Below are 27,122 nucleotides of genomic sequence, written 5' to 3' on the forward strand. Positions count from 1 at the left end.
TGGGTAATTCCAACTCCACCTTCATTTCGGCACATAGAATAGTTGTTTTTTCTCTATAAGCCAATATGTAATTTATAAGCCTACAGAGTATTGTTTTGTTTTTGTGTCATTTAGCAGACGCTCTTATCCAGAGCGACTTACAGGAGCAATTAGGGTTAAGTGCCTTGCTCAAGGGCACATCGACAGATTTTTCACCTAGTCGGCTCGGGGATTAGAACCAACGACCTTTCGGTTACTGGCACTATGCTCTTAACCACTAAGCTACCTGCCGCGTAGTAGAAAGTGCTGCTGGTTATTTAGACCACAGTCCCCATGAAATAACACCATATATAGATACTACAGACCCTACTGAGTATTCCCAACCCCACGTTTACCTCAGCACATAGAATAGTATTTTCTCTACAGCCCAATGATTTTAACATAATAATAATACCAATCTGAACATTGTATTTTTCGATAGTAGTCTTAAAAAATATATATATATTTGAGCATATTTGTAATTGTTTCCATAAAGTCCTTCTTGCATTTGCTTTTACGCAAAATAAAAAATTGACATTGATTAAAATGTAATATCTTTTGAATGAGTTATCCACATTGCAATGTTTTGAAAGGCTGGCTTTTATTTTTAAAGGATTCCTCATTACAATACAAAAGTGACGTCATCGTTTGTGCTGCTAGTGAAGGGGAGCTTGGCCTTCTGTCGTTCTTACTGCCACGTTTAAAAACCGATTCATAACAAGGTACTCCGGTAAGTATATGGACATATCTATGTGTTGACTGTTTGTTAAAATATTTGATAACACTATTGATATGCAAATATTGTGACCTAGATATTCCTAGTTTGTCACGAAAAATAGCTAGCTAGCAAGTTAGCAATTCAACTGGTGTTGTTTCAAGCATACAATACTTCACTTGACTTGTTGAAGTTTGGCTAACGTAAACTAGCTAGTTTCCAGCTGAATCATTGGTAGCTGGCACTTATAAAATGGGAAAATAATGGTAGTTACCTAGCTAATGTTAGCTAGTACGGCTTAGCTAGCTAAGCTAACTAGAAATTAGCCATTGATCGTGACTCCCAGTTCCATTACATTACACATAAGTCATTGGATGAAGGCGTCTTCTGTACGGGGGCGTTGTGTTAACCTTTACGGGATCGGTGTCCCATATACGGGACGGTTGAGCTAATGTGATTAGCATGACTGTTGTAAGTAACAGCAAACTTTCCAGGACATAGACATGTCTTATATGGGCAGAAAGCTTACATTCGTGTTAATCTAACTGCACTGTCCAATTTACAGTAGCTATTACAGTGAAAACATACCATGCTATTGTTTGAGGAGAGTGCACAACAACAAAAAAGTTATCATGGCAACTGGTTTGATACATTCACCTCTGAAGGTAAATAATGTACTTAAATTCAGTAATCTCGCTCTGATTTGTCATCCTGAGGGTCCCAGAGATAAAATGTAGCATAGTTTTGTTTGATAAAATCAATTTTTATATTCAAATGTTGGAACTGGGTTTTACAGTTTGAACCCTTGCTGTTTCTGGCTCCACACCCACCCCGCCCGGCCATCTAGATGTGTGAGTTAGTATATAAGCTAATGATCCATCATGTATGACATTCCTGGGAGTGTGTAAATTTACATTTTGTATTACCATATCATTTTTGTATGTTCTCTATAGTTATGTACTTGAAAATGTATGAATTGACCAATTCGTCACATTTGGGCAGACTTGATACAAAATAGTCCAATATTGCAATGTTTCACTGGATCAATCTGAAACTTTGCACACACACTGCTGCCATCTAGTTTTAGTGTAGATTTGACCAATATGACTTTTCAATGGAAAGGAATGAGCTGATCTCTGACTTATCTAACATGTTGCACACTGTAAAAAAATGTTGAGCTTCAACCAAAAGATGTAGAAGCTGTATTTAAAAGGACAAAGCACCTGGGCCAGACAACATTAGTGGTCGCCTACTAAAGATTTGCCATAAGCAACTGTCAGGTGTTTCCTGTGAGCTTTTTAACCGCACTCTGGCAGAACACTCAATATGGAAATCATCCACCATATACCCAGTACCTAAAGAGCAACCCCTACTGCAACAATGACTACCGCCCTGTAGCTTTAACATCTTTGGTGATGAAGAGCTTTGAAAGGCTGATTCTCCCCCAGCTACAAAAGGAGGTATCCCACTCCAGTTTGCTTACAAGTGGCACAGGGGTGTTGATGATGCACTTCTGTTCCTACTGCACTGTGCCTACACCCACCTGGAGAAACCCAAGACATACGTCAGGATGGTATTTGTGGATTTCCCTAGTGCCTTTTAATCTAGTCTTCACTTAATGGGTCAAAAGCTCCAGAACATGAATGTCAATCCACATCTGATTCTCTGGGTCCTCTCCTTTCTGACAAATAGAGAACAGCTGATCAGATTCAATGGTCATTGCAGCTCGTCCAGAACCATCTCTACAGGATCACCACAAGGCTCTGTCATCTCACCTGTTTTCTGTTTTAGGAGCTCAGACCCAGAGATGATGTTCATCAAGTACTCAGATGACACAGTAATTATGGACACAGCAGGAAACTCAGAGGGGCACCTCCAGGCTGAAATTGACAGGTTTTCACTGTGGTGTAGCCAGAACTACCTGGACCTCAATGCAACCAAAACCAAAGACCTGGTCATTGACTTCAGAAGAGACCAACCTACCATCCCACCACTGGAGATTAACAGACAGACCATTGAGCGAGTGGAGGACTACAAATACCTAGGAACCATCATTGGCAACAAGCTAGCTCTCCTTCAAAAGAAACATTGAACACATTCCCTCAATGTCAACAACGCCTGTTCTTTCTACGGAAATGGAGGAAGTTTAATGTACACCCATCAATCTTCCAAGCATTTTATTCAGTGCATTCGGAAAGTATTCAGACCCCTTGACTTTTTCCACATTTTGTTACATTACAGCCTTATTCTAAAATGGATTACATACTTTTGTTTCTCTCAAATCTACACACAATATCCCATATTGACAAAGCGAAAACAGGATTTTAGAAATTTTTGCAAATGTATTAAAAACAGATACCTTATTTACATAAGTATTCCGACCCTTTGCTATGAGACTCAAAATTGAGCTCAGGTGCATCCTGTTTCCATTGATCATCCTTGAGATGTTTCTACAACTTGATTGGAGTCCACCTGTGGTACATTTAAATTGATTGGACATGATTTGGAAAGGCACACAAATGTCTATATAAGGTCCCACAGTTGACAGTGCATGTCAGAGCAACAACCAAGCCATGATGTCGAAGGAATTTTCAGTAGAGCTCAGAGACAGGATTGTGTTGAGGCACAGATCTGGGGAAGGGTACCAAAACATTTCTAAAGCATTGAAGATCCCCAAGAACACAGTGGCCTCCATCATTCTTAAATGGAAGAAGTTTAGGACCACCAAGACTCTTCCTAGAGCTGGCCGCCCGGCCAAACTGAGCAATCAGGGGAGAAGGTCCTTGGTCAGGGAGGTGACCAAGAACCCGATGGTCACTCTGACAGAGCTCCAGAGTTCCTCTGTGGAGATGGGAGAACCTTCCAGAAGGACAACCATCTCTGCAGCACTCCACCAATCAGGTCTTTATGGTAGAGTGGCCAGACGGAAGCAACTCCTCAGTAAAAGGCACATGACAGCCCGCTTGGAGTTTGCCAAAAGGCACCTAAAGACTCTCAGACCATGAGAAACAAGATTTCTCTGGTCTGATGAAACCAAGATTGAACTCTGAATGCCAAGCGTCACGTCTGGAGGAAACCTGGCACCATCCCTACAGTGAAGCATGGTGGTGGCAACATCATGCTGTGGGGATGTTTTTCAGCGGCAGGGACTGGGAGACTAGTTAGGATCGAGGGAAAGATGAACGGAGCAAAGTACAGAGAGATACTTGATGAAAACCTGCTCCATAGCGCTCAGGACCTCAGATTGGGGGCGAAGGTTCCAACAGGACAACGACCCTAAGCACACAGCCAAGACAACGCAGGAGTGGCTTCGGGACAAGTCTCTGAATGTCATTGAGTGGCCCAGCCAGAGCCCGGACTTGAACCCGATCGAACATCTCTGGAGAGACCTGAAAATAGCTGTGCAGCGACGCTCCCCATCCAACTTGACAGAGCTTGAGAAGATCTGCAGAGAAGAACTCCCCAAATACAGGTGTGCCAAGCTTGTAGTGTCATACCCAAGAAGACTCGATGCTGTAATCGCTGCCAAAGGTGCTTCAACAAAGTACTGAGTAAAGGGTCTGAATACTTATGTAAATGTGATATTTGCGGGGGGGGGGGGGGGGGGGGGGGGGGGGGGGGGGGGGGGGGGGGGTTCATTTGCAAAAATTTCTAAAAACCTGTGTCTGCTTTGTCATTATGGGGTATTGTGTGTAGATTGATGAGGGGGAAAAAAACAATTTAATCGATTTTAGAATAAGGCTGTAACGTAACAAAATGTGGAAAAAGTCAAGGGGTCTGAATAATTTCCGAATGCACTGTAAATGCTTAATAGAGTCCATCTTAGCCTTTAATATTGTGGGTTTTAGGGAACATTTTAGGGAATATTGTTTGGTGCTCTAGGGAACACAAGTCAGAATCCATTTAACAGGGTAATAAGAATCAGTGAGAAGGTCATCAGAGCAAGCACCTGTCTGCCATAGCATTGGTGCTGCACTTTTCAAATGAAAAGCTTCTGTGCAGCTGCTTTTGAATGCATTACCCTCTTGGGACATTTGCAAGTGAATAGGTTGGTTTCCCCTTTGATGCTTGAAAGTGAAAATGCTACACGCTTTCTCTAAATGGCTGAGATACCAGCTAACCCTATTCCAAGCATACTGGTATATAAACAAGTATAGCTACTTGCCCACGGTCAAATATTTCGACATCACCATTATCAAGAGTTTGAGAAATCTGAGAATTCATGACGCAACCTCAGACTTTCAATCTCAAGCCAATCAATGGTCTTAAAAGCAACTCTCAGACAAGTAAAGTTCAAATAGGTTACATATGTCATGTTGTGGAAAGCTTAATTTAATTATTTGTCTGAAAACAACAGCAAGAGCTATTGTTGTGCAAGAAAGGTGAAAGTGTACTAAGCAGATCACATTCATTTTATTTGCGTAATCTATCTTGTACCTGCAGGCTATGAACTTTGTATATTGCAGCAGTAATTATTTTATTGTCCTGGAGCAAATGGTTCCCTGTTGGTATAATTTATGAGTGACACATTTTGGTGATGTTTTCGAAGGAATAAGGTGTATTCATTAGCAACACAATCCTCATAATCCTCTTGTTCACAGAAACAAAATGAATGTTGGCGTAGCGCACAGTGAGGTGAACCCCAACACTCGGGTCATGAACAGTCGAGGGATCTGGCTGACCTATGCCCTCGGTGTTGGAATGCTTCACATTGTGCTTTTGAGCATACCCTTCTTCAGTGTACCTGTGGTGTGGACTCTCACAAATGTTATACACAATTTTGTAAGTAATTTCTCTTCTCACGCTTTAATAACCTATTACCAGTTTGTCCTTCTTACTTTCAGCCATATCATGGTAAACCCCCCCCCCCCCCCCTCCCCCCTTCAAAGTTGGTGCCTAGACAATTGTTGCTTCATCAATGCATTGGTCTCTCATTGTTCCTTGCGGAATCTGTTTAATAAAGAAACAAGGTCACTGACTCACTAAGTTTAACTGTTGTCCCCATATTGGAAAGGTCTTCTGTATTACAGCAGTAAAGAAGGCCATTAAAAGGGAACCACAATATTCTGCTATTTTAGTTCAGCAGCTTATTGTTTACTGTATCTTTTGCTTGCCAGCAAGTGCTAGTTCAGCTGGTAAATGCATTTTTTTCACAGACCCTTTTATTCATAGAATGTAGCATTCTCATTCAAATGACCTTATGTCCTCAGTGCCAAGTGTTGTAAAGGAACTTAGGAAGTGAATACCCAGAACATAACACACTCCAATGTCCCATTTATGACCTAGTAGTTAATAAAGTATCAGTTGAGGTAATTGTGAGAGGCTTTGCACCAGTAAGCAGATTTCACACGCACTCCACTTCTTATCATAAATACAGTTCTGATTCTATCCCAGCTCTTTCCATGGAATGATAATTAAAAGATGTATAATATAATTTTAATGAACCAAAAGGACATGTAGTTGTGCTGCAACATCTACCCTCAGTCTCTGGCACCATTTGCTACGTTATGATTAGTTTGTCTTGTCTTAGTGGACTGTCTCTCGCCGTCAAGATTTGGACTCATTCACTGTATCTGTGTCTGTCTTGCAGGGGATGTATGTCTTCATGCATGCAGTGAAAGGCACTCCGTTTGAGACCCCAGACCAAGGAAAAGCCCGGCTCCTGACACATTGGGAACAGTTGGACTACGGCGTGCAGTTCACATCATCCAGAAAATTCTTCACCATCTCCCCAATCATTTTGTACGTCGCCTCCCGTCATTTAGAACAAGAGGTTACATTTTTGTCCATTGGCTTTAGATACCCATTTAGCATCCAGTGCAGAAATAATTGCAAACTGTATGGGATGGTTTCCCGGACACAGATCAATCCTAGTCCTGGACTAAAAAGCACTTAAATCCTCCATTTGAGAATGCGTTTTAGTCCAGGATTGGTTTAATCTGTGTCTGGGAAACTGGCCCTATAAATTACAACTGTTGACCATGTTGCAGAGCTTTTTTAACTGACACATTTGCTAACTTGTCTTGTTTTTTTCTCCTAGATATTTTCTTGCAAGCTTCTACACGAAGTACGACACAACACACTTTGTCATAAACACTGCCTCCCTTTTGAGTGTGCTGATCCCCAAATTGCCACAACTACATGGAGTCCGCATCTTTGGCATCAACAAGTATTAAGCTGAGTGTTGAGGGTCAGTGGTGTGTGACCAACTCTCAAAGGAGCTATTGGCTCATAGCAAGATGAATAGTTAACCCTATGTACTCTGTACCACTGGAGTGTGTACTGAGCAGTTTTGTACAGTATGTGTAATTGTCACTCATTGTTTAGATACGCCAGGTTAAACTATAATGGGAGACTTACAGAGATAAGATAATGCCATGTGCATTACTAACTTAAGTAAATATTATTATTATTAATTTTATTTTTTTATCTGCATAGACCTGGGCTGGCCCATGTATAAAAAGTGGAGCTTTTTTTTGTTCTGTTTTTGTTTGCCCTCACTTCACACAGTGACACAAATATTGAGTTCCTCCTTGTTACAATTAATTTTTCTCATCATAACCGAAAGCCTTATCAGATGTATTTTTGAAGATGATTTCTTCATAAAAGTAGGGGCCTATGGTTCATTGTTTGACACATTTATTTTTTAGATGGGTTATCATTGCTGAAAAGAACTGAACAATATGAAATACAAATGTTGCATGATTTCCTTGGTATATGAATCATTTCTCATTGTTACTCAATCATATAGGGCAGGCATTTTTTTCAGTGTATATAGTTTTATGTGTTGGTTCATGTCTTGATTCTTATGTGAAGATCAGATAATTTTTCATAAGATGTTAAGTGTTGTCAGATGAAAGTGTTTACTGAGACCGGTCTATGGTATGCCTACGTACCTATATTCATGTAGCTGTACTTGTTTAGGAGATCTCCTGGACGCTATTACTAAGGCAGCTAGTCCTGTTTTGTTTGGTCATGGCTTATCCATGATATTCTTGGAGCTTTGTCAGCCCCTGTATCTAACATCATTAAAACATTTGTGCCCTTAAAAGCAGCATATATGTCTTAACTGGCTAAATCTCTTGAGGGAAATGGATGGAAACCATATTTTGGCATGCACTGACTACAGTGGAAGAGAAGTATAAAAACAATCTGTGAATGCTTTTAAGTGATGTCACAGTGGCAAAAGCTTTGTTACAGTTTAAAATTAAATGCAATAAAGTAAAACATTTAATTTATGTAATCCAAAATGTCACATGTAATTTCGTCACACCGTGATCTCATTCATCAACCGTGTGTGCATAGTAGTCTGACACATGAGACTATTCAATTATAAAGGTAGAGCATTCCTGTAACAATTATGTGAAACTTAGGAATTCATTGTGGTACAGTTGTTGGAATTGTTGGCCCAAGACTCCTTTGAAAACCTCAAAACGGTGATTCAGATCTTTTTGAGCATGGATTTTATATTTAGTCCCAAATGCCTCATCGGTAGAGGCTGTTCCATAGAAGACTGCCTATCCTGGAATGGAATAGCGCCATGGCACAAATAATACAAGGCTCTCGAGTAACGTACAGGTCGTACCCGGTGCAGATGTACGGCTGACCGCTCTCCTCTGCACTGTCCCTGTCCCCCAGGACGGCATAGTGGTGGCGCCATGTATTTCAGAGGGTGAGGAGTCGGGCAAAACAAACTGGCAGGCAGGGTACTTATCATGGGTGTAGGCCCCACCACCCTGCCCACGTGCCACAATTCAATGCAGACTATGACAGCGTGATGAAGTGGGTGAATGCCTTCCCGGCAGTCATGTCCCACAGCGATGATCCTCACTGCCTCTGGACTGCAGCCCCCACAGCCTCCATGCCTCTCTCCTGCCCCGCTCTTGCTGCAGCCATAGCAGCCATCATGTAGTCCTGCATCTTGGCTTTCTGAGAGGAGGTGAACAGCTGGCCTTTCAGTGCCACCGTCACCTGGTTGTCCTCATAAAAGGAGGTGGGCCAGTGTTTGTTGGCCTGCTCAAACTGTGATCTGGTCAAAGGAGGGCATGCAGGTATCTTGACCAGGAAAAGGTCTCCTAGACCTCCACAGGTTAATCTACCTGAGGACGACAGATCAGATATGTGCATGTCCTTACTGCAGTCAATGTCTGGTGCATCACTGGCAAGGCATACAATGACCTCCAGAGGGTGAGGGCTACCCTTATCCTTGCATGCCCATACCCTCTTGATGTGCTGAAGTCCAGGTAACGAGTACACTGTGGCTAACTCCTTTATCAAACGAGAGGTTTCTTGTTGACGATGGGAGCTGCAAAGGCCTCGATTAGCTCAGTGTCTTGTGACTGAACGTTGGACAGCACAGGATAAGCGACCCAGGAGTCAATGTCACACTCCGATTATTTGATGTGTTTGGACTGTAGCTCCATTTCATAGTACCTGTGTTAAAAATATAGATGTTCAACCACAAATCAGGTCAAACAACTCAGATCCAGACAATGTTTACATAAATGGGTGATTCTGCAACTTCGGGCACTTTGGCCCTGCAAGCTTTCAGAAATTAAAACTTATTCAAACACCATTTTACCAGTATTTTAATTGTCTATGATTTGTCTAGAAACAATATCTAATAATGGCTGTGATTGTACTATTCAGGAATGTATACATTTTTGTCATTTTTCCCAGACAGCCATAGACAAATGTAATTTCCATCACGTCATTAAACATACATTTTAGTTGAACATGAAATATCATACAATTTACTTATAACACATTTCTTATACATTTGTACATGAACTTGTATGGAATATTATTTTAAGTGATTTTTAAGGTTGTCCTAATATTAATAATTCAACACGACGCCAGAATGTATAAACTTTCCTTGGTGACAGCTGAAAACATTTATCATGAAAAATATACACTGCTCAAAAAAATAAAGGGAACACTTAAACAACACAATGTAACTCCAAGTCAATCACACTTCTGTGAAATCAAACTGTCCACTTAGGAAGCAACACTGATTGACAATAAATTGCACATGCTGTTGTGCAAATGGAATAGACAACAGGTGGATATTATAGGCAATTAGCAAGACACCCCCAATAAAGAAGTGGTTCTGCAGGTGGTGACCACAGACCACTTCTCAGTTCCTATGCTTCCCGGCTGATGTTTTGGTCACTTTTGAATGCTGGCGGTGCTTTCACTCTAGTGGTAGCATGAGACGGAGTCTACAACCCACACAAGTGGCTCAGGTAGTGCAGCTCATCCAGGATGGTACATCAATGCGAGCTGTGGCAAGAAGGTTTGCTGTGTCTGTCAGCGTAGTGTCCAGAGCATGGAGGCGCTACCAGGAGACAGGCCAGTACATCAGGAGACGTGGAGGAGGCCGTAGGAGGGCAACAACCCAGCAGCAGGACCGCTACCTCCGCCTTTGTGCAAGGAGGAGCAGGAGGAGCACTGCCAGAGCCCTGCAAAATGACCTCCAGCAGGCCACAAATGTGCATGTGTCTGCTCAAACGGTCAGAAACAGACTCCATGAGGGTGGTATGAGGGCCCGACGTCCACAGGTGGGGGTTGTGCTTACAGCCCAACACCGTGCAGGATGTTTGGCATTTGCCAGAGAACACCAAGATTGGCAAATTCGCCACTGGCGCCCTGTGCTCTTCACAGATGAAAGCAGGTTCACACTGAGCACATGTGACAGACGTGACAGAGTCTGGAGACGCCGTGGAGAACGTTCTGCTGCCTGCAACATCCTCCAGCATGACCGGTTTGGCGGTGGGTCAGTCATGGTGTGGGGTGGCATTTCTTTGGGGCGCCGCACAGCCCTCCATGTGCTCGCCAGAGGTAGCCTGACTGCCATTAGGTACTGAGATGAGATCCTCAGACCCCTTGTGAGACCATATGCTGGTGCGGTTGGCCCTGGGTTCCTCCTAATGCAAGACAATGTGGCTGGAGTGTGTCAGCAGTTCCTGCAAGAGGAAGGCATTGATGCTATGGACTGGCCCGCCTGTTCCCCAGACCTGAATCCAATTGAGCACATCTGGGACATCATGTCTCGCTCCATCCACCAACGCCACGTTGCACCACAGACTGTCCAGGAGTTGGCGGATGCTTTAGTCCAGGTCTGGGAGGAGATCCCTCAGGAGACCATCCGCCACCTCATCAGGAGCATGCCCAGGCATTGTAGGGAGGTCATACAGGCACGTGGAGGCCACACACACTACTGAGCCTAATTTAGACTTGTTTTAAGGACTTTACATCAAAGTTGGATCAGCCTGTAGTGTGGTTTTCCACTTTAATTTTGAGGGTGACTCCAAATCCAGACCTCCATGGGTTGATACATTTGATTTCCATTGATAATTTTTGTGTGATTTTGTTGTCAGCACATTCAACTATGTAAAGAAAAAAGTATTTAATAAGATTATTTCATTCATTCAGATCTAGGATGTGTTGTTTAAGTGTTCCCTTTATTTTTTTGAGCAGTGTATTTCCACCCAACCTTTTTGTGAGATTATGATAACAACCATATGAATTCCCTATCTAAAACAAATCAATCAATGTAAATGATACATAATATACTAATTTACCTCAAAAATATGGGTTATGGTGGAAATGACAAGGTGTGGTGGAAATTACATCTATGTTAAAAAAACAATATTTTATTGCAAACATTTTGAACAACCACCATTGTTAAACATTTAATTAATCTAAGACAAAGTAAGATTCCAAAACACTGGTACTAGCACCTTTTCTAACCTGAGAACAATGTTTTGTCATTGGCTACACTTAGATGCAACAACTAGAACTTCTAGCACCTATATATTGAGGGAAGAGTTAATTGAGAGCTGCACATAGTTTTATTTAATGTATGATTTGATGTCCTGCTTTGTATTGTATGTACTGTATAGTGAGCTTCCAATGGTATCTAAGGCTTAGAAAGAGAGCTAAGTTCCTCTCAGACCAATGCATCGAGCTCCATGTGCCTTTTGGTCAAGCACATGCTGTGGTCTGTACCATATGATGTCTCTCATCGGCCAAAAGAAACGGTTGGGGCCAACGTGACTCATGGTTTTCAAAAGAGCACCACTCTCTGCGTGAACGTCTTGCACGATGCCAGGGTAAACATCCTGATCATACTCCACCACACACCACTTTCCAATCAATGCTTCACTTAGATCTTCAATGGGCTGGAAGGCGCTGTGAGATGTGTTGGATTTTCCATCTCGGTCTGCCTCTATTTTTTCAACCAGAGTCACAGTCTGTGATAGCATAGTCTAGTGATATATAGTGTAGTGATAATATGTTTGTATAACAAATGTGAGATTTGACATAAAATAACCCACAACTAATACCTGGTGTATCTTCATTGTCCCACAGATTATCTCCAGGTGATCCGGTGGGAGGTCCTCCATGCTCTCTATCTCCTCCTCTGAGATATAGAAGAGCTTGATAGCTGACTGATCTTTTGACAGTTCCTCAAATACAGTTCTTCCATTTGGGAGGTCCTTGCCTTGTGCCACAATTCCATCTGCTCTTCGTTTCACAGCTGCTCCTACCCAATCAGCTGGGCCTTTTCCATGTCCGGCTTCTAGGAAATTCCATGTGACTCTCTGGAAGCCCATTCCAAAGGGAAGGGTTTGATAGTATACATTATTTTTAGACCTATACTGGGTTGTAGGCCCATCACTCACAAAGTGTACAGCAGTAGCCGATGGGCAGAGCTCAAGAAAGTAGGCCAGTGTTTTTGAGAGATGGGCCCAGATAGCAGAGGGGTTATCGAAGAGCTCAGTGAGCAAAGTGAAACTGTATAATTTGTGGCATATCCAACACAGGTGTGGAGGGTCACCTGCTTGTGAGAATCACCAAAGTGAACTGCCTGGATTTCACTGATGTATTTACACAGGTAGTTCTCTGCAAAGTCAATATGCATGATGATCTCCTCTTTCTCCAGATTCTCTTTTAATTCTCTCAGTTTGGAGTATTGGTGTCAAATGTTGTACACGTGTTTCCCCAACTTCTCTTACAATCCTTTGGAGAAGTCCTCCAGTAGAATCTGCAGTGTGCCACACACCTTTTCTTTTACTGTCAAATGTCTTTGTTTTTCCTTCTCTCTCTCTTCAGCATTGTTTTTCCACTCAAACCACCATGTCTGCTCACCAGCATCAAAGTCAGATGTTTTAAGCTCCGTTGCTTGGCAAAGGGAGCACACTGTGTACATACATGCACTCTTTCTTCAGGTTCTCACAGCACAAAGACTCAATAAGGTTCTCAGTATTGCTGCAGCTGATCACTTTGTGATACTGTAGTTTGTCTGCCATGAACTGGAGGTTGGCGTGGGTTTTGCAGAGGCATATGTCCCTATCCTGGACTGTTGGCTTTGCAGAATGCATAGAAGGACATTTGAATCTCTGAATATTCCCTCTTAAACTTCTGATAAAGGTTCTGAATTGTGCCATTCAAGAAGCACTTCTGCTTTTTTTTCTTGTTCCTGGTTAGTGTGTCCTTTTTCCCTGTTGTTGCTCTACTGTTGTCATCACATTCATAGAATCTAGTGATTTTCTCTTCTGTGGCTGTGCTAATTCTGTTACACTTCTTTTTCCTTGAGTATTGAAGACTTGTTGGTCTGTTTTCATTTGCACTCATTGCTTTTGCTGAAAATCCAAATTATCTGTATGCGGCTTTGACCAGGCCATACTTTCTCAGGATGTTGCCACTGAGCATTTTTTAAGCCACTTGTTTGTCCTTGGCACTGCACATTTTTTGATACTTTTGCTTTAACTCTGCAATGATGGCATTTTGAAACAATAAAACAGTTATTCAGAGTTCCCTTCATTTGCTGTTTTGTTTTTGTCTTTGGGGAATCTTTCTCTCCATTTTCTTCATCAGTTGATCATACCTTTGTTTGGTCTTCTCAGCTTTCTGTAAAGCATTATGAAGTTTGACATTTGTCATGCAAAGATCTGTGTATGTTTTTGAGCGACCTCTTCCAACCTTTTTCCTTCCAGCAAGTATTCAACTTCTCATCCCTGTTGCAGACGATGAAGAAGGGGTATCAGGGCGTGCATCAGGGGCAGGTATGTTAGGGGCAGGTATGTTGGCCTCATGTTCTGGCTGCAAGTCATCTGGTGACTGAGGTGGTGTGTTGCCTGATAGGTAGGTCTCCATTGCAACTGTTCTCTTTAAAGTCCATTGGTTGCATTTCCATTGCCTTCTCTTGCTTATTTGTTCTCGCTTTGTAAGCTCGGAGATAGATTTCACTTCTCCCTTCTCTTTTTTCTTCCAGCATCTCTCCCTGTCTTTTTGCAAATGTTCCTGGTATCGTATGGGGCGGCAGGTAGCTTAGTGGTTAAGAGCGTTGTGCCAGTAACCGAAAGGTCGCTGGTTCTAATCCCCGAGCCGACTAGGTGAAAAATCTGTCGATGTGCCCTTGAGCAAGGCACTTAACCCTAATTGCTCCTGTAAGTCGCTCTGGATAAGAGCGTCTGCTAAATGACAAAAATGTAAATGTATAGGACCTTTTTTTTCAATTTTTTTTTCTATATGTCTGTGACCTCTGTGCTATTTTATGTGGCATCTTCTAAAAACAAAGAAAAATACTACTTAGTTTTCAACTTGTGCACACCTTGGAGCATTTCCTAGATGAAACTAATTTAAAACATGATTAAATCAGCCTAAAGTAAAAAAATAAAAATAAAAATTAATAATAACTAATAAGATAATGGATTTTTGTCATTTCCACCATGTTATGTAATTTCCACCACAGTTAATTAAGTTTGTGATGGAAATGACTGTGATGGAAATGACATTTCCACAGTTTTTGGAGAAAAATGACAGGCTGCTTAGCATGCTTTGGCTAGTATTACAGCTAGCATATAGTTTACACTAAATACATAAAATATACAAATTTTTTCAAAATTCTACCACAAATTAAAACAATTATAGCCTGTTTGGAAATGACTGACAATAAAAATAGTCTCTACACAAGCAATATTTACCTAGACTTTTCTTCAACTTCTGGACATCACATCTGGAACAACTGTCAGCTGCAGCCATGTGCTTCAGTGTCACAATAGGTTTCCATGGTAACTAAATTAACAGTCTTTTGAGAAAACATTATTAATTATGGATTTGTCCTCAGTGGTGGAAATTACACGACTACCAAAAGACAGGTATATTTTGTGTAAAAAAACAATATAAAGGGCATACTCACAATAAATATTGATATAGATTTCATTTCATTGACTCTTTCTCTAGTAGATAACATTATAAATGTGTAATTATTAATGTTTTCTCATAGAAAAACATAGTAGAAGCTAAAAACAGTGAAACAGGTATAAAATACATCTGAAAAGTAGCTAAAATACTTGATAGAGGTGTTAAAAAAAGTATGGGGTGATTGTAGTGTGAACTTAACATATAAAGAATAAAACATAAAAAAATGAAATAAAATCCAAAAAATGGACTCCTACCGCATATTGACTACCGAATTCAAATTACCTTGTTGACTAGCTTTGATTAGAACTGTAAAAGGTGACATTCATTCAGATACTTGGAGCTGGCACTACATTTCCATCAACGCTTGTTGATGTCCAACTGCATATAATTTCCCCCTGAAACAAAGGCTATCACTATTCAGAGCCATTCACGGTTTTGTTTTCTAGATTAATAAAAAAAGTACTCATTCAATTCAAACAAATTCCGTTGATACCTGCAAAACATTTTAACATTTTCTTTCACAATTTTCAAATTGGACAAATGTAACTGCACCTAGCTAGAAAACTATGTGAGGTTTCATGGAGGAATCGTTTATATGTGACACAAGCTCCTCAGAAGTACAAGCGTGAGGTCGTGGAGCTCCGCACTTAACAATTTGTCAGCATCGCAATTTTAACTTTTGCGACAAATGCAAACGTATTTCATTCCCACCTGACAGCGGCATTGTCGTGAGACTTATAATCAAGTTATTAATTAAGGACATACCTTTAGAAAATAGTAATAGACCATCGTAATGGTCCCTAGTAGCAGAGCTATTTTTCTCCCACTCTTGTGATTCTCTACGGATAGTGGCGCTTACCAAATTTCAGTAATTTAAAACATGTATTTTGGCAAATGCAGGAAAATCGGGTTTAGTGAAATAAAATGTTTGCATTGAACGCTTCGGCTCAACAGGGCGCACGTATGTTTAGAGTCAAGATTTTATGCAAATGTTATTTTAGAAGAAAAATGAGTTCCAGGCTTGTTCTCGGCATTGAGACAAGCTGCGACGAGACAGGTGCGGCTGTAATGGATGAAACAGGCTTAATCCTTGGAGAATCTCTTCATTCACAAAAAGAGGTGCACTTGAAGTGGGTATAATCTTGTAATTTTTCATGTTCATTCAACAAAAGTGATTGTCAGATTTATCAATGCAATGCCCCCCTTGGTCAAGAATCAAGATAAAACCTTGCAAAGATGTCTCAGGACATCATGTTCTCCATTTGTATTTGATTGTAGGACTGGTGGGATTATTCCCACTGTTGCCCAGCGGCTCCACAGAGAGAACATAGGCCGCGTTGTCCAGGAGGCCATGGAGAGGAGTGGCGTCACCCAGAGTCAACTGTCTGCTGTAGCCACCACAGTGAAGCCGGGCCTGGCCCTGAGTCTGGGGATAGGCCTGGACTTCAGCCTGAACTTTGTAAAGCTACACCAGAAGCCCTTCATCCCCATCCACCACATGGAGGCCCATGCCCTGACAGTCAGGATGCTCCAGCCCGTGGTATTCCCCTTCCTTGTCCTTCTAGTCTCCGGGGGTCACTCTCTCTTGGCTCTGGCCAGAGGAGTCGACGACTTTCTTCTCCTGGGTCAAACACTAGATGAAGCTCCAGGGGACACTATGGACAAGGTAAAGAGTCTAACTTTGAGAAAACACTTATCAGAGGCCGGTGGGTTTTCTTGGCCTTGAATTTGTGACATTTGTGTGTTCACAGGTGGCAAGACGTTTATCACTCATCAAACACCCAAAGTGCTCCATGATAAGTGGGGGTCAAGCAATAGAGCTTCTGGCTCAAGATGGAGACAGGTTGAAGTTTCTCTTCAAGCCACCAATGGGAGTGCACTATGACTGTAACTTCTCCTTCGCTGGTCTGCGAAATCAGGTGACGATGTCAATACAGAAAAAAGAGAAGGAGGAAGGTAATAAATAATTCATAAAGATATAATATGCATTTATATCATAACCTTTCCCTAATCAACTAATTGAATCAGATAATTTAAAGGACAATTCCACCCAAAAGCAATCTTTTGATATTTGTTTCATTAGTCCATTGTTGATATAGTCCCATTTTTTTTTTGCATGTCAGCCAGTCATCAAGGTTTCAAGATATATAACTTTCAAAATACAGCTGGTATGATGCATTTTGCATCATATGATGCAAAATGCATCACACCGGCTATATTTCTGTATTTTGAAAGTTATATCTTGAAACCTTGATTGCTGATATGCAAAACATTTTGGGACTATATCAACAATGGACTAATGAAACAAATACCAAAAGAAAATTTTTGGGTGGAGTTTTCCTTTAAGTGTGAAAATGCTCCTACATGTTTTTTTCATCCAAGGTGTGGAGCAGGGAACTTTGTTGTCATGTGTGAATGACATAGCTGCTGCTACACAGCACACAGTGGCCTCTCACATTGCCAAGCGCACACATCGTGCCATTTTGTTCTGTAAGGCCAAAGGCCTTCTGCCTTCCTGCAATCCAACGCTGGTGAGTGAAATCCCATCATTGGAAGTGGTTTTCACAGCTATCAAGATTTTCTAATCCACAATATTGCATTGAATGATCTCCTTCAGAAAGTATTCACACCCCTTGACTTTTTCCACATTTTGTTGTGGAATTAATTGTCATTTTTTGTCAACGATCTACATAAAATACTCTGTCAAAGTGGAAGAAAAAATTCTAACATTTGTTAAAAATTAATAAAAAATAAAACACAAATATACACTGAGAGTACAAAACATTAAGAACACCTGCTCTTTCCATGACATATAATCCAGGTGAAAGCTATGATCCCTTATTGATGTCACTTGTTAAATCCACTTCAATCAGTGTAGATGCATGGGAGGAGACAGGTTAAAGAAGGATTTTTAAGCCTTGAGACATAGATTCCCATGGGGGGCCAGTAGGAAAATGTATGCACTCACTAACTGTAAGTCGCTCTGGATAAGAGCGTCTGCTAAATGACTAAAATGTAAAATGTAAATTGTGTATGTGTGCCATTCAGAGGGTGAATGGGCAAGAACAAATATTTAAGTGACTTTGAACAGGGTATGGTAGTAGGTGCCAGGCGCACCGGTTTGTGTCAAGAAGTTTCCTGTGTGTGTCAAGAATGTTCCACCACCCAAAGGACATCCAGCCAACTTGACACAACTGTGGGAAGCATTGGAGTCAACATGGGCAAGCATCCCTGAGGAACGCTTTTGACACCTTGTAAAGTTCTTGCCCCGACGAATTGAGGCTGTCCTGAAGGTATTCCTACTGTTTGGTATACTCAGTGTACAATGAGCTTCAAAAGTATTGGGGCAGTGACACATTTTTTGTTGATTTGGCTCTGTACTCCAGCACTTTGGATGCTACCATGATTACGGATAGTCCTGATTGAATCGTGAATATTGATTAACAATGACAGGTTAGTTTCTCACTCATCATTATTCACAATTCATTCATCATCCGTAATCATGGTAGCGTGCACATTCATGTAGAAGTGTTTAGAAACATATTCTATTCTTATTTACAATAAAAGTGACTCCAAAATCACACAATACATTATTTACCATTCATTTCTATTGGGCACAAAATAATCTGAAACACAACCAAAATAAACAGCAAATCCATCCAACAGGTTTGTAGCATCACAAGCTTGATATAATCATTGCATGCCAGGAATATGGGAACAAATACTAAACTTTAATACACATAAGTGAATTTGTCCCAATACTTTTGGTCCCCTAAAATGGGGGGAATATTTACAAAAAGTGCTGTAATTTATAAATGGTTCACCTGATATGGATGAACATACCCTAAAATTAAAGCTGACTGTCTGCACTTTAACCTCATAGTCATTGTATCAAATCCAAAGTGCTGGAGTACAGAGCCAAAACAACACATTTGTCACTGTCACAATACTTTTAGAGCTCACTGTATCTTGATTAGATAAGTATTCAACCCCCTGAGTCAATACATGTTAGAATCAGCTTTGGTCTTTCTGGGTAAGTCTCTAAGAGCTTTCCACACCTGGATTGTACAATATTTGCACATAAGTCTTTTTAAAATCCTTCAAGCTCTGTCAAGTTGGTTGTTGATCATTGCTAGACATACATTTTGAAGTCTTGCCATAGAGTTTCAAGCCGATTTAAGTCAGAACTGTAACTAGGCCACTCAAGAACATTCAATGTTGTCTTGGTAAGCAACTCCAGTGTATATTTGGTCTTGTGTTTTAGGTTATTATCCTGCTGAAAGGTGAATTTGTCTCCCAGTGTCTGTTGTAAAGCAGACTGAACCAAGTTTTCCTCAAGGATTTTGCCTGTGCTTAGCTCTATTCCGTTTCTTTTTATCATAAAAAAAACTCCCTAGTCCTTGCCGATGACAAGCACACCCATAACATGATGCAGTCACCACCATGCTTGAAAATATGAAAAGTGGTATTCAGTGATGTGTTGTGTTGGATTTGCCCCAAACATAAAGCTTTGTATTCAGGACATAAAGTTCATTTCTTTGCCACATTTTTTGCAGTTTTACTTTAGTGCCTTATTGCAAACAGGATGCATGTTTTGGAATATTTTTGTTCTGTACAGGCTTCCTTCTTTTCACTCCATCAATTAGGTTAGTATTGTGGAGTAACTACAATGTTGTTGATCTATCCTCAGTTTTCTTCTATCACAGCCATTAAACTCTGTAACTGTTTTAAAGTCACCATTGGCCTCATGGTGAAATCCCTGAGCGGTTTCCTTCCTCTCCGGCAACTGAGTTAGGAAGGACACCTGTATCTTTGTAGTGACTGGGTGTATTGATACACCATCCAAAGTGTAATCAATAACTTCACCATGCTCAAAGGGATATTCAATGTCTTCTTTTTTACCCATCTACCAATAGGTGCCCTTCTTTGCGAGGCATTGGAAAACCTCCCTGGTCTTTGTGGTTGAATCTGTGTTTGAAATTCACTGCTCAACTGAGGGACCTTACAGATAATTGTATGTGTGGGGTACAGAGATGAGGTAGTCATTCAAAAATAATGTTAAACACTATTATTGATCACAGAGTGAGTCCATGCAACTTGTTAAGCACATTTTTACTTCTGAACGTATTTAGGCTTGCCTAATTTGTAACAATTTTGAAAAACATAATTCCACTTTGACATTATTATTGGGTATTGTCTGTAGGCCAGTGACACAAAATCTCAATTTAATCCATTTTAAATTCAGGCAGTAACACAACAGCATTTGGAAAAAGTCAAGGGGTGTGAATACTTTCTGAAGACACTGTATTTCTACAAACAAGCATATGGTGTCCTAAATGTTTTGCTCTGTTAGGTGGTGTCAGGAGGAGTTGCCAGTAACCAGTACATTCGAAAGACTTTGAAGATTGTCACTGACACCACTGGATTACATTTGCTTTGTCCTCCGTCCAAGTTTTGTACTGACAATGGAGTCATGATCGCATGGTATGTAGAAGACTATTAGTTATTTTGGTTTTGAAAATATATAGTTAGTTGTTTGGTCACATGCACAAGTACAGTGAAATGCTTAACTTGTATGCTCTACCCAACAGTGCAGGAATCAATATCAAAATAGTATAAATAATAAAATAATATATATATATACAGTGAGGGGAAAAAAGTATTTGATCCCCTGCTGATTTTGTACGTTTGCCCACTGACAAAGAAATGATCAGTCTATAATTTTAATGGTAGGTTTATTTGTTGTTATTCTGTCTCTCAGACAGAAAAACGCATGTCAAAAATGTTATAAATTGATTTGCATTTTATTGAGAGAAATAAGTATTTGACCCCCTCTCAATCAGAAAGATTTCTGTCTCCCAGGCGTCTTTTATACAGGTAATGAGCTGAGATTAGGAGCACACTCTTAAAGGGAGTGCTCCTAATCTCAGTTTGTTACCTGTATAAAAGACACCTGTCCACAGAAGCAATCAATCAATCAGATTCCAAACTCTCCACCGTGGCCAAGACCAAAGAGCTCTCCAAGGATGTCAGGGACAAGATTGTAGACCTACACAAGGCTGGAATGGGCTACAAGACCATTGCCAAGCAGCTTGGTGAGAAGGTGACAACAGTTGGTGCGATTATTCGCAAATGGAAGAAACACAAAATAACTGTCAATCTCCCTCGGCCTGGGGCTCCATGCAAGATCTCACCTTGTGGAGTTGCAATGATCATGAGAACGGTGAGGAATTAGCCCAGAACTACACGGGAGGATCTTGTCAATGATCTCAAGGCAGCTGGGACCATAGTCACCAAGAAAATAATTGGTAACACACTACGCCGTGAAGGACTGAAATCCTGCAAGGTCTCCCTGCTCAAGAAAGCACATATACAGGGCCGTCTGAAGTTTGCCAATGAACATCTGAATGATTCAGAGGAGAACTGGGTGAAAGTGTTGTGGTCAGATGAGACCAAAATCGAGCGCTTTAGCATCAACTCAACTCACCGTGTTTGGAGGAGGAGGAATGCTGCCTATGACCCCAATACTTTTCCCCCCTCACTATATATATATATATACAGGTAAAAGTCAGTAAATTAGAATATTTTGAAAAACTTGATTTATTTCAGTAATTGCATTCAAAAGGTGTAACTTGTACATTATATTTATTCATTGCACACAGACTGATGCATTCAAATGTTTATTTCATTTAATTTTGATGATTTGAAGTGGCAACAAATGAAAATCCAAAATTCTGTGTGTCACAAAATTAGAATATTACTTAAGGCTAATACAAAAAAGGGATTTTTTAGAAATGTTGGCCAACTGAAAAGTATGAAAATGAAAAATATGAGCATGTACAATACTCAATACTTGGTTGGAGCTCCTTTTGCCTCAATTACTGCATTAATGCGGCGTGGCATGGAGTCGATGAGTTTCTGCCACTGCTCAGGTGTTATGAGAGCCCAGGTTGCTCTGATAGTGGCCTTCAACTCTTCTGCGTTGTTGGGTCTGGCATTCTGCATCTTCCTTTTCACAATACCCCACATATTTTCTATGGGGCTAAGGTCAGGGGAGTTGGCTGGCCAATTTAGAACAGAAATACCATGGTCCGTAAACCAGGCACGGGTAGATTTTGCGCTGTGTGCAGGCGCCAAGTCCTGTTGGAACCTGAAATCTCCATCTCCATAGAGCAGGTCAGCAGCAGGAAGCATGAAGTGCTCTAAAACTTGCTGGTAGACGGCTGCGTTGACCCTTGATCTCAGGAAACAGAGTGGACCGACACCAGCAGATGACATGGCACCCCAAACCATCACTGATGGTGGAAACTTTACACTAGACTTCAGGCAACGTGGATCCTGTGCCTCTCCTGTCTTCCTCCAGACTCTGGGACCTCGATTTCCAAAGGAAATGCAAAATTTGCTTTCGTCAGAAAACATGACTTTAGACCACTCAGCAGCAGTCCAGCTCTTTTTTTCCTTAGCCCAGGTGAGACGCTTTTCGCGCTGTTTCTTGGTCAACAGTGGCTTGACACGAGGTATGCGGCAGTTGAAACCCATGTCTTTCAAGCGTCTCTTGGTGGTGGATCTTGAAGCCCTGACTCCAGCAGCTGTCCACTCCTTGTGAATCTCCCCCACATTTTTGAATGGGTTTTTTTTCACAATCTTGACTAGGGCGCGGTGATCCCTATCGCTTGTACACTTTTTCTGACCACAGTTTTTCCTTCCCTTTGCCTCTCTATTAATGTGTTTGGACACAGAGCTCTGAGAACAGCCAGCCTCTTCTGCAATAACCTTTTGTGTCTTTCCCTCCTTGTGCAATGTGTCGATGGTCGCCTTTTGGACAGCTGTCAAATCTGAAGTCTTCCCCATGTTTGTGTAGGCTTCAGAACTGGACTGAGAGACCATTTAAAGCCCTTTGCAGGTGTTTTGAGTTAATCAGCTGATTATTTTGTGGCACCAGGTGTCTTCAAAATGTAACCCTTACACAATATTCTAATTTTGTGACACACGGAATTTTGGATTTTCATTTGTTGCCACTTCAAATCATCAAAATTAAATGAAATAAACATTTGAATGCATCAGTCTGTGTGCAATGAATAAATATAATGTACAAGTTACACCTTTTGAATGCAATTACTGAAATAAATCAAGTTTTTCAAAATATTCTAATTTACTGACTTTTACCTGTATATACTACCGTTCAAAAGTTTTGGGTCACTTAGAAATGTCCTTGTTTTCTAAAGAAAATCAATTTTTTTGTCCATTAAAATGACATCAAATTGATTAGAAATACAGTGTAGACATTGTTAATGTTGTAAATGGCTATTGTTGCTGAAAACGACTGATTTATAATGGAATATCTACATAGGCGTATAGAGGCCCATTATCAGCAACCATCAGTCCTGTGTTCCAATGGCACGTTGTGTTTGCTAATCCAAGTTTATCATTTTAAAAGGCTAATTGATCATTAGAAAACCCTTTTGCAATTATGTTAGCACAGCTGAAAACTGTTGTGCTGATTAAAGAAGCAATAAAACTGGCCTTCTTGAGACTAGTTGAGTATTTGGAGCATCAGCAATTGTGGGTTCGATTACAGGCTCACTTTCTTCTGAAACTCGTCAGTCTATTCTTGTTCTGAGAAATTAAGGCTATTCCATGCGAAAAATTGCCAAGAAACTGAAGATCTCGTACAACGCTGTGTACTACTCCCTTCACAGAACAGCGCAAACTGGCTCTAACCAGAATAGAAGGAGGAGTGGGAGGCCCCGGTGCACAACTGAGCAAGAGGACAAATACATTAGTGTCTAGTTTGAGAAACAGACGCCTCACAGGTCCTCAACTGGCAGCGTCATTAAATAGTACCCGCAAAACACCAGTCTCAACGTCAACAGTGAAGAGGCGACTCCGGGATGCTGACCTTCTAGGCAGAGTTGCAAAGAAAAAGCCATATCTCAGACTGGCCAATAAAAAGAAAAGATTAAGATGGGCAAAAGAACACAGACACTGGACAGAGGAAGATTGGAATAAAGGGTTATGGACAGACGAATCGAAGTTTGAGGTGTTCGGATCACAAAGAAGAACATTTGTGAGACGCAGACCAAATGAAAAGATGCTGGAGGAGTGCTTGATGCCATCTGTCAAGCATGGTGGAGGCAATGTGATGGTCTGGGGGTGCTTTGGTGGTGGTAAAGTGGGAGATTTGTACAGGGTAAAAGGGATCTTGAAGAAGGAAGGCTATCACTCCATTTTGCAACGCCATGCCATACCCTGTGGACGGCGCTTGATTGGAGCCAATTTCCTCCTACAACAGGACAATGACCCAAAGCACAGCTCCAAACTATGCAATAACTATTTAGGGAAGAAGCAGTCAGCTGGTATTCTGTCTATAATGGAGTGGCAAGCACAGTCACCGGATCTGTCGTAGCCGGCCGCGACCGGGAGACCCATGGGGCGGCGCACAATTGGCCCAGCGTCGTCCAGGGTAGGGGAGGGAATGGCCGGCAGGGGATGTAGCTCAGTTGGTAGAGCATGGCGTTTGCAACGCCAGGGTTGTGGGTTCGATAAAATAATGTATGTGCTAACTGTAAGTCGCTCTGGATAAGAGCGTCTGCTAAATGACTAAAATGTAAATGTAAAATGGATCTCAACCGTATTGAGCTGTTGTGGGAGCAGCTTGACCGTAAGAAGTGCCCATCAAGCCAATCCAACTTGTGGGAGGTGCATCAGGAAGCATGGGGTGAAATCTCTTCAGATTACCTCAACAAATTGACAACTAGAATGCCAAAGGTCTGCAAGGCTGTATTACTGCAAATGGAGGATTCTTTGACGAAAGCAAAGTTTGAAGGACACAATTATTATTTCAATTAAAAATCATTATTTCTAACCTTTTCAATGACTACATTTCCTATTCATTTTGCTATATTTCCTATTCAAACTAATTTCATGTATGTTTTCATGGAAAACAAGGACATTTCTAAGTGACCCCAACTTTTGAACAGAAGTGTATATACAGCACCAGTCAAAAGTTTGGACACACCTACTCATTCCAGGGTTTTTCTTTATTTTTACTATTTTCTACATTGTAGAATAATAGTGAAGACATCAAAACTATGAAATAACACATGGAATCATGTAGTAACCAAAAAAGTGTTAAACAAATCAAAATATATGTTATATTTCAGATTCTTCAAAGTTGCCACCCTTTGCCTTGATGACAGCTTTGCACACTCTTGGCATTCTCTCAACCAGCTTCATGAGGTAGTCACCTGGAATGCATTTCAATTAACAGGTGTTCATTTGTGGAATTTATTTCCTTCTTAATGCGTTTGAGCCAATCAGTTGTGTTGTGATAAGGTAGGGGTGGTATACAGAAGATAGCCCTATTTGGTAAAAGACCAAGTCCATATTATGGCAAGAACAGCTCAAATAAGCAAAGAGAAACGACAGTCCATCTTTACTTTAAGACATGAAGGTCAGTCAATCTGTAAAATTTCAATAACTTTTAAAGTTTCTTCAAGTGCAGTCGCAAAAACCATCAAGCTCTATGATGAAACTGGCTCTCATGAGAGCCAGAGTTACCTCTGCTAAAGAGGATAAGTTCATTAGAGTTAACTGCACCTCAGATTGCAGCCCAAATAAATGCCTCACAGAGTTCAAGTAACAGACACATCTCAACATCAACTGTTCAGAGGAGACTGTGTGAATCAAGCCTTCATGGTCGAATTGCTGCAAATAAAACACTACTAAAGGAAACCAATAAGAAGAAGAGACTTGCTTGGGCCAAGAAACACGAGCAATGTACATTAGACCAGTGGAAATCTGAGTCCAAATTTGACATTTTTGGTTCCAACCGCCGTGTCTTTGTGAGACGCAGAGTAGGTGAACGGATGATCTCTGCATGTGTGGTTTCCACCATGAAGCATGGAGGAGGAGGTGTGATGGTGCTTTGCTGGTGACATTGTTGGTAATTTATTTAGAATTCAAGGCACACTTCACCAGCATGGCTACCACAGCATTCTGCAGCGATACGCCATCCCATCTGGTTTGCGCTTAGTCGTACAATCGTTTGTTTTTCAACTGGACAATGACCCAAAACACACCTCCAGGCTGTGTAAGGGCTATTTGACCAAGAAGGAGCATGATGGAGTGCTGCATCAGATGAACTGGCCTCCACAATCACCCGACCTCAACCCAATTGAGATGGTTTGGGATAAGTCGGACAGCATAGTGAATGAAAAGCAGCCAACAAGTGCTCAGCATATGTGGGAACTCCTTCAAGACTGTTGGAGAAGCTGGTTGAGGGAATGGCAAGAGTGTGCAAAGCTGTCATCAAGGCAAAGGGTGGCTATTTGAAGAATCTCAAATATAAAGTATATTTTGATTTGTTTAACACTTTTTTGGTTACTACATGATTCCATATGTGTTATTTCATAGGTTTGATGTCTTCACTATTATTCTAAATTACAATGTAGAAAATAGTAAAAATAAAGAAAAACCCTTGTATGAGTAGGTGTGTCCAAACTTTTGACTGGTACTGTAGATAAAAGAAAACATGAGAAATAAGATAGTAAGCTATACACAGCTTATATATGGCTTTGGAGTCCAGTGCATTCAACTACACTTTATTTCAGGAATGGAGTTGAGAGACTGAGGGAAGGAAAGGGCATCCTGTCCCATACTGAGGAGGTCAACTATGAGCCCAAGTAAGTAAAAGTAACAGAGTTTACAGTTAATAAGTAAAAAAGATGGCCAACTTCTATTGATAAGTTCTATAGCTTAATTGTTGCTCCTTGTGTTCTAGAGCTCCCCTGGGTGTGGACATAACAGCAGAAGTGAAGGAGGCAGCTATCAAACTTCCACCATTAAAGCTGAGGATTTTGGACTGACGTTCACTTATGTGCATATCCATGACGCATATATTTCCTACTATTTACGATTAAACTTTTGAAATACACTACCAGTCAAAAGTTTGGACACACCTACTCATTCAATGATTTTTCTTTATTTTAACATTGTAGAATAATAGTGAAGACATCAAAACTATGAAATAACACATATGGAATCATACAGTAACCAAAAAAGTGTTAAACAAATCAAAATATACTTTATATTTGAGATTCTTCAAAGTAGCCACCCTTTGCCTTGATGACAGCTTTGCACACTCTTGGCATTCTCTCAACCAGCTTCATGAGGTAGT

General features: G+C 40.9%; 2 protein-coding genes and 1 pseudogene across 3 annotated transcripts; 2 read left to right on the forward strand and 1 right to left on the reverse strand.

The window, feature by feature from the left end:
* Nucleotides 1–661: 661 nt before the first annotated feature.
* On the forward strand, nucleotides 662–7,976 carry ormdl1 (ORMDL sphingolipid biosynthesis regulator 1). The gene is made up of 4 exons (XM_084161325.1): nucleotides 662–748; nucleotides 5,335–5,515; nucleotides 6,324–6,475; nucleotides 6,774–7,976. Exons 2-4 carry the CDS (start codon nucleotides 5,342–5,344, stop codon nucleotides 6,907–6,909), a joined length of 462 nt encoding a protein of 153 aa, XP_084017451.1. The 5' UTR covers nucleotides 662–748; nucleotides 5,335–5,341; the 3' UTR covers nucleotides 6,910–7,976.
* A 28-nt stretch (nucleotides 7,977–8,004) lies between these two features.
* On the reverse strand, nucleotides 8,005–9,236 carry LOC311129059 (putative inactive tRNA-specific adenosine deaminase-like protein 3; annotated as a pseudogene). The gene has a single exon. The product of its transcript is annotated as a putative inactive tRNA-specific adenosine deaminase-like protein 3 (transcript).
* A 6,324-nt stretch (nucleotides 9,237–15,560) lies between these two features.
* Nucleotides 15,561–26,898, forward strand: osgepl1 (O-sialoglycoprotein endopeptidase-like 1). Its single transcript, XM_084161718.1, has 7 exons — nucleotides 15,561–16,074; nucleotides 16,223–16,610; nucleotides 16,696–16,900; nucleotides 17,327–17,475; nucleotides 20,298–20,428; nucleotides 26,557–26,628; nucleotides 26,727–26,898. Exons 1-7 carry the CDS (start codon nucleotides 15,869–15,871, stop codon nucleotides 26,809–26,811), a joined length of 1,236 nt encoding a protein of 411 aa, XP_084017844.1. The 5' UTR covers nucleotides 15,561–15,868; the 3' UTR covers nucleotides 26,812–26,898.
* The last annotated feature ends 224 nt before the right edge of the window (nucleotides 26,899–27,122 follow it).

This window comes from Coregonus lavaretus (genome assembly GCF_964263955.1).
Source record: "Coregonus lavaretus genome assembly, chromosome: 5".
Classification (NCBI taxonomy): Eukaryota; Metazoa; Chordata; class Actinopteri; order Salmoniformes; family Salmonidae; genus Coregonus; species Coregonus lavaretus.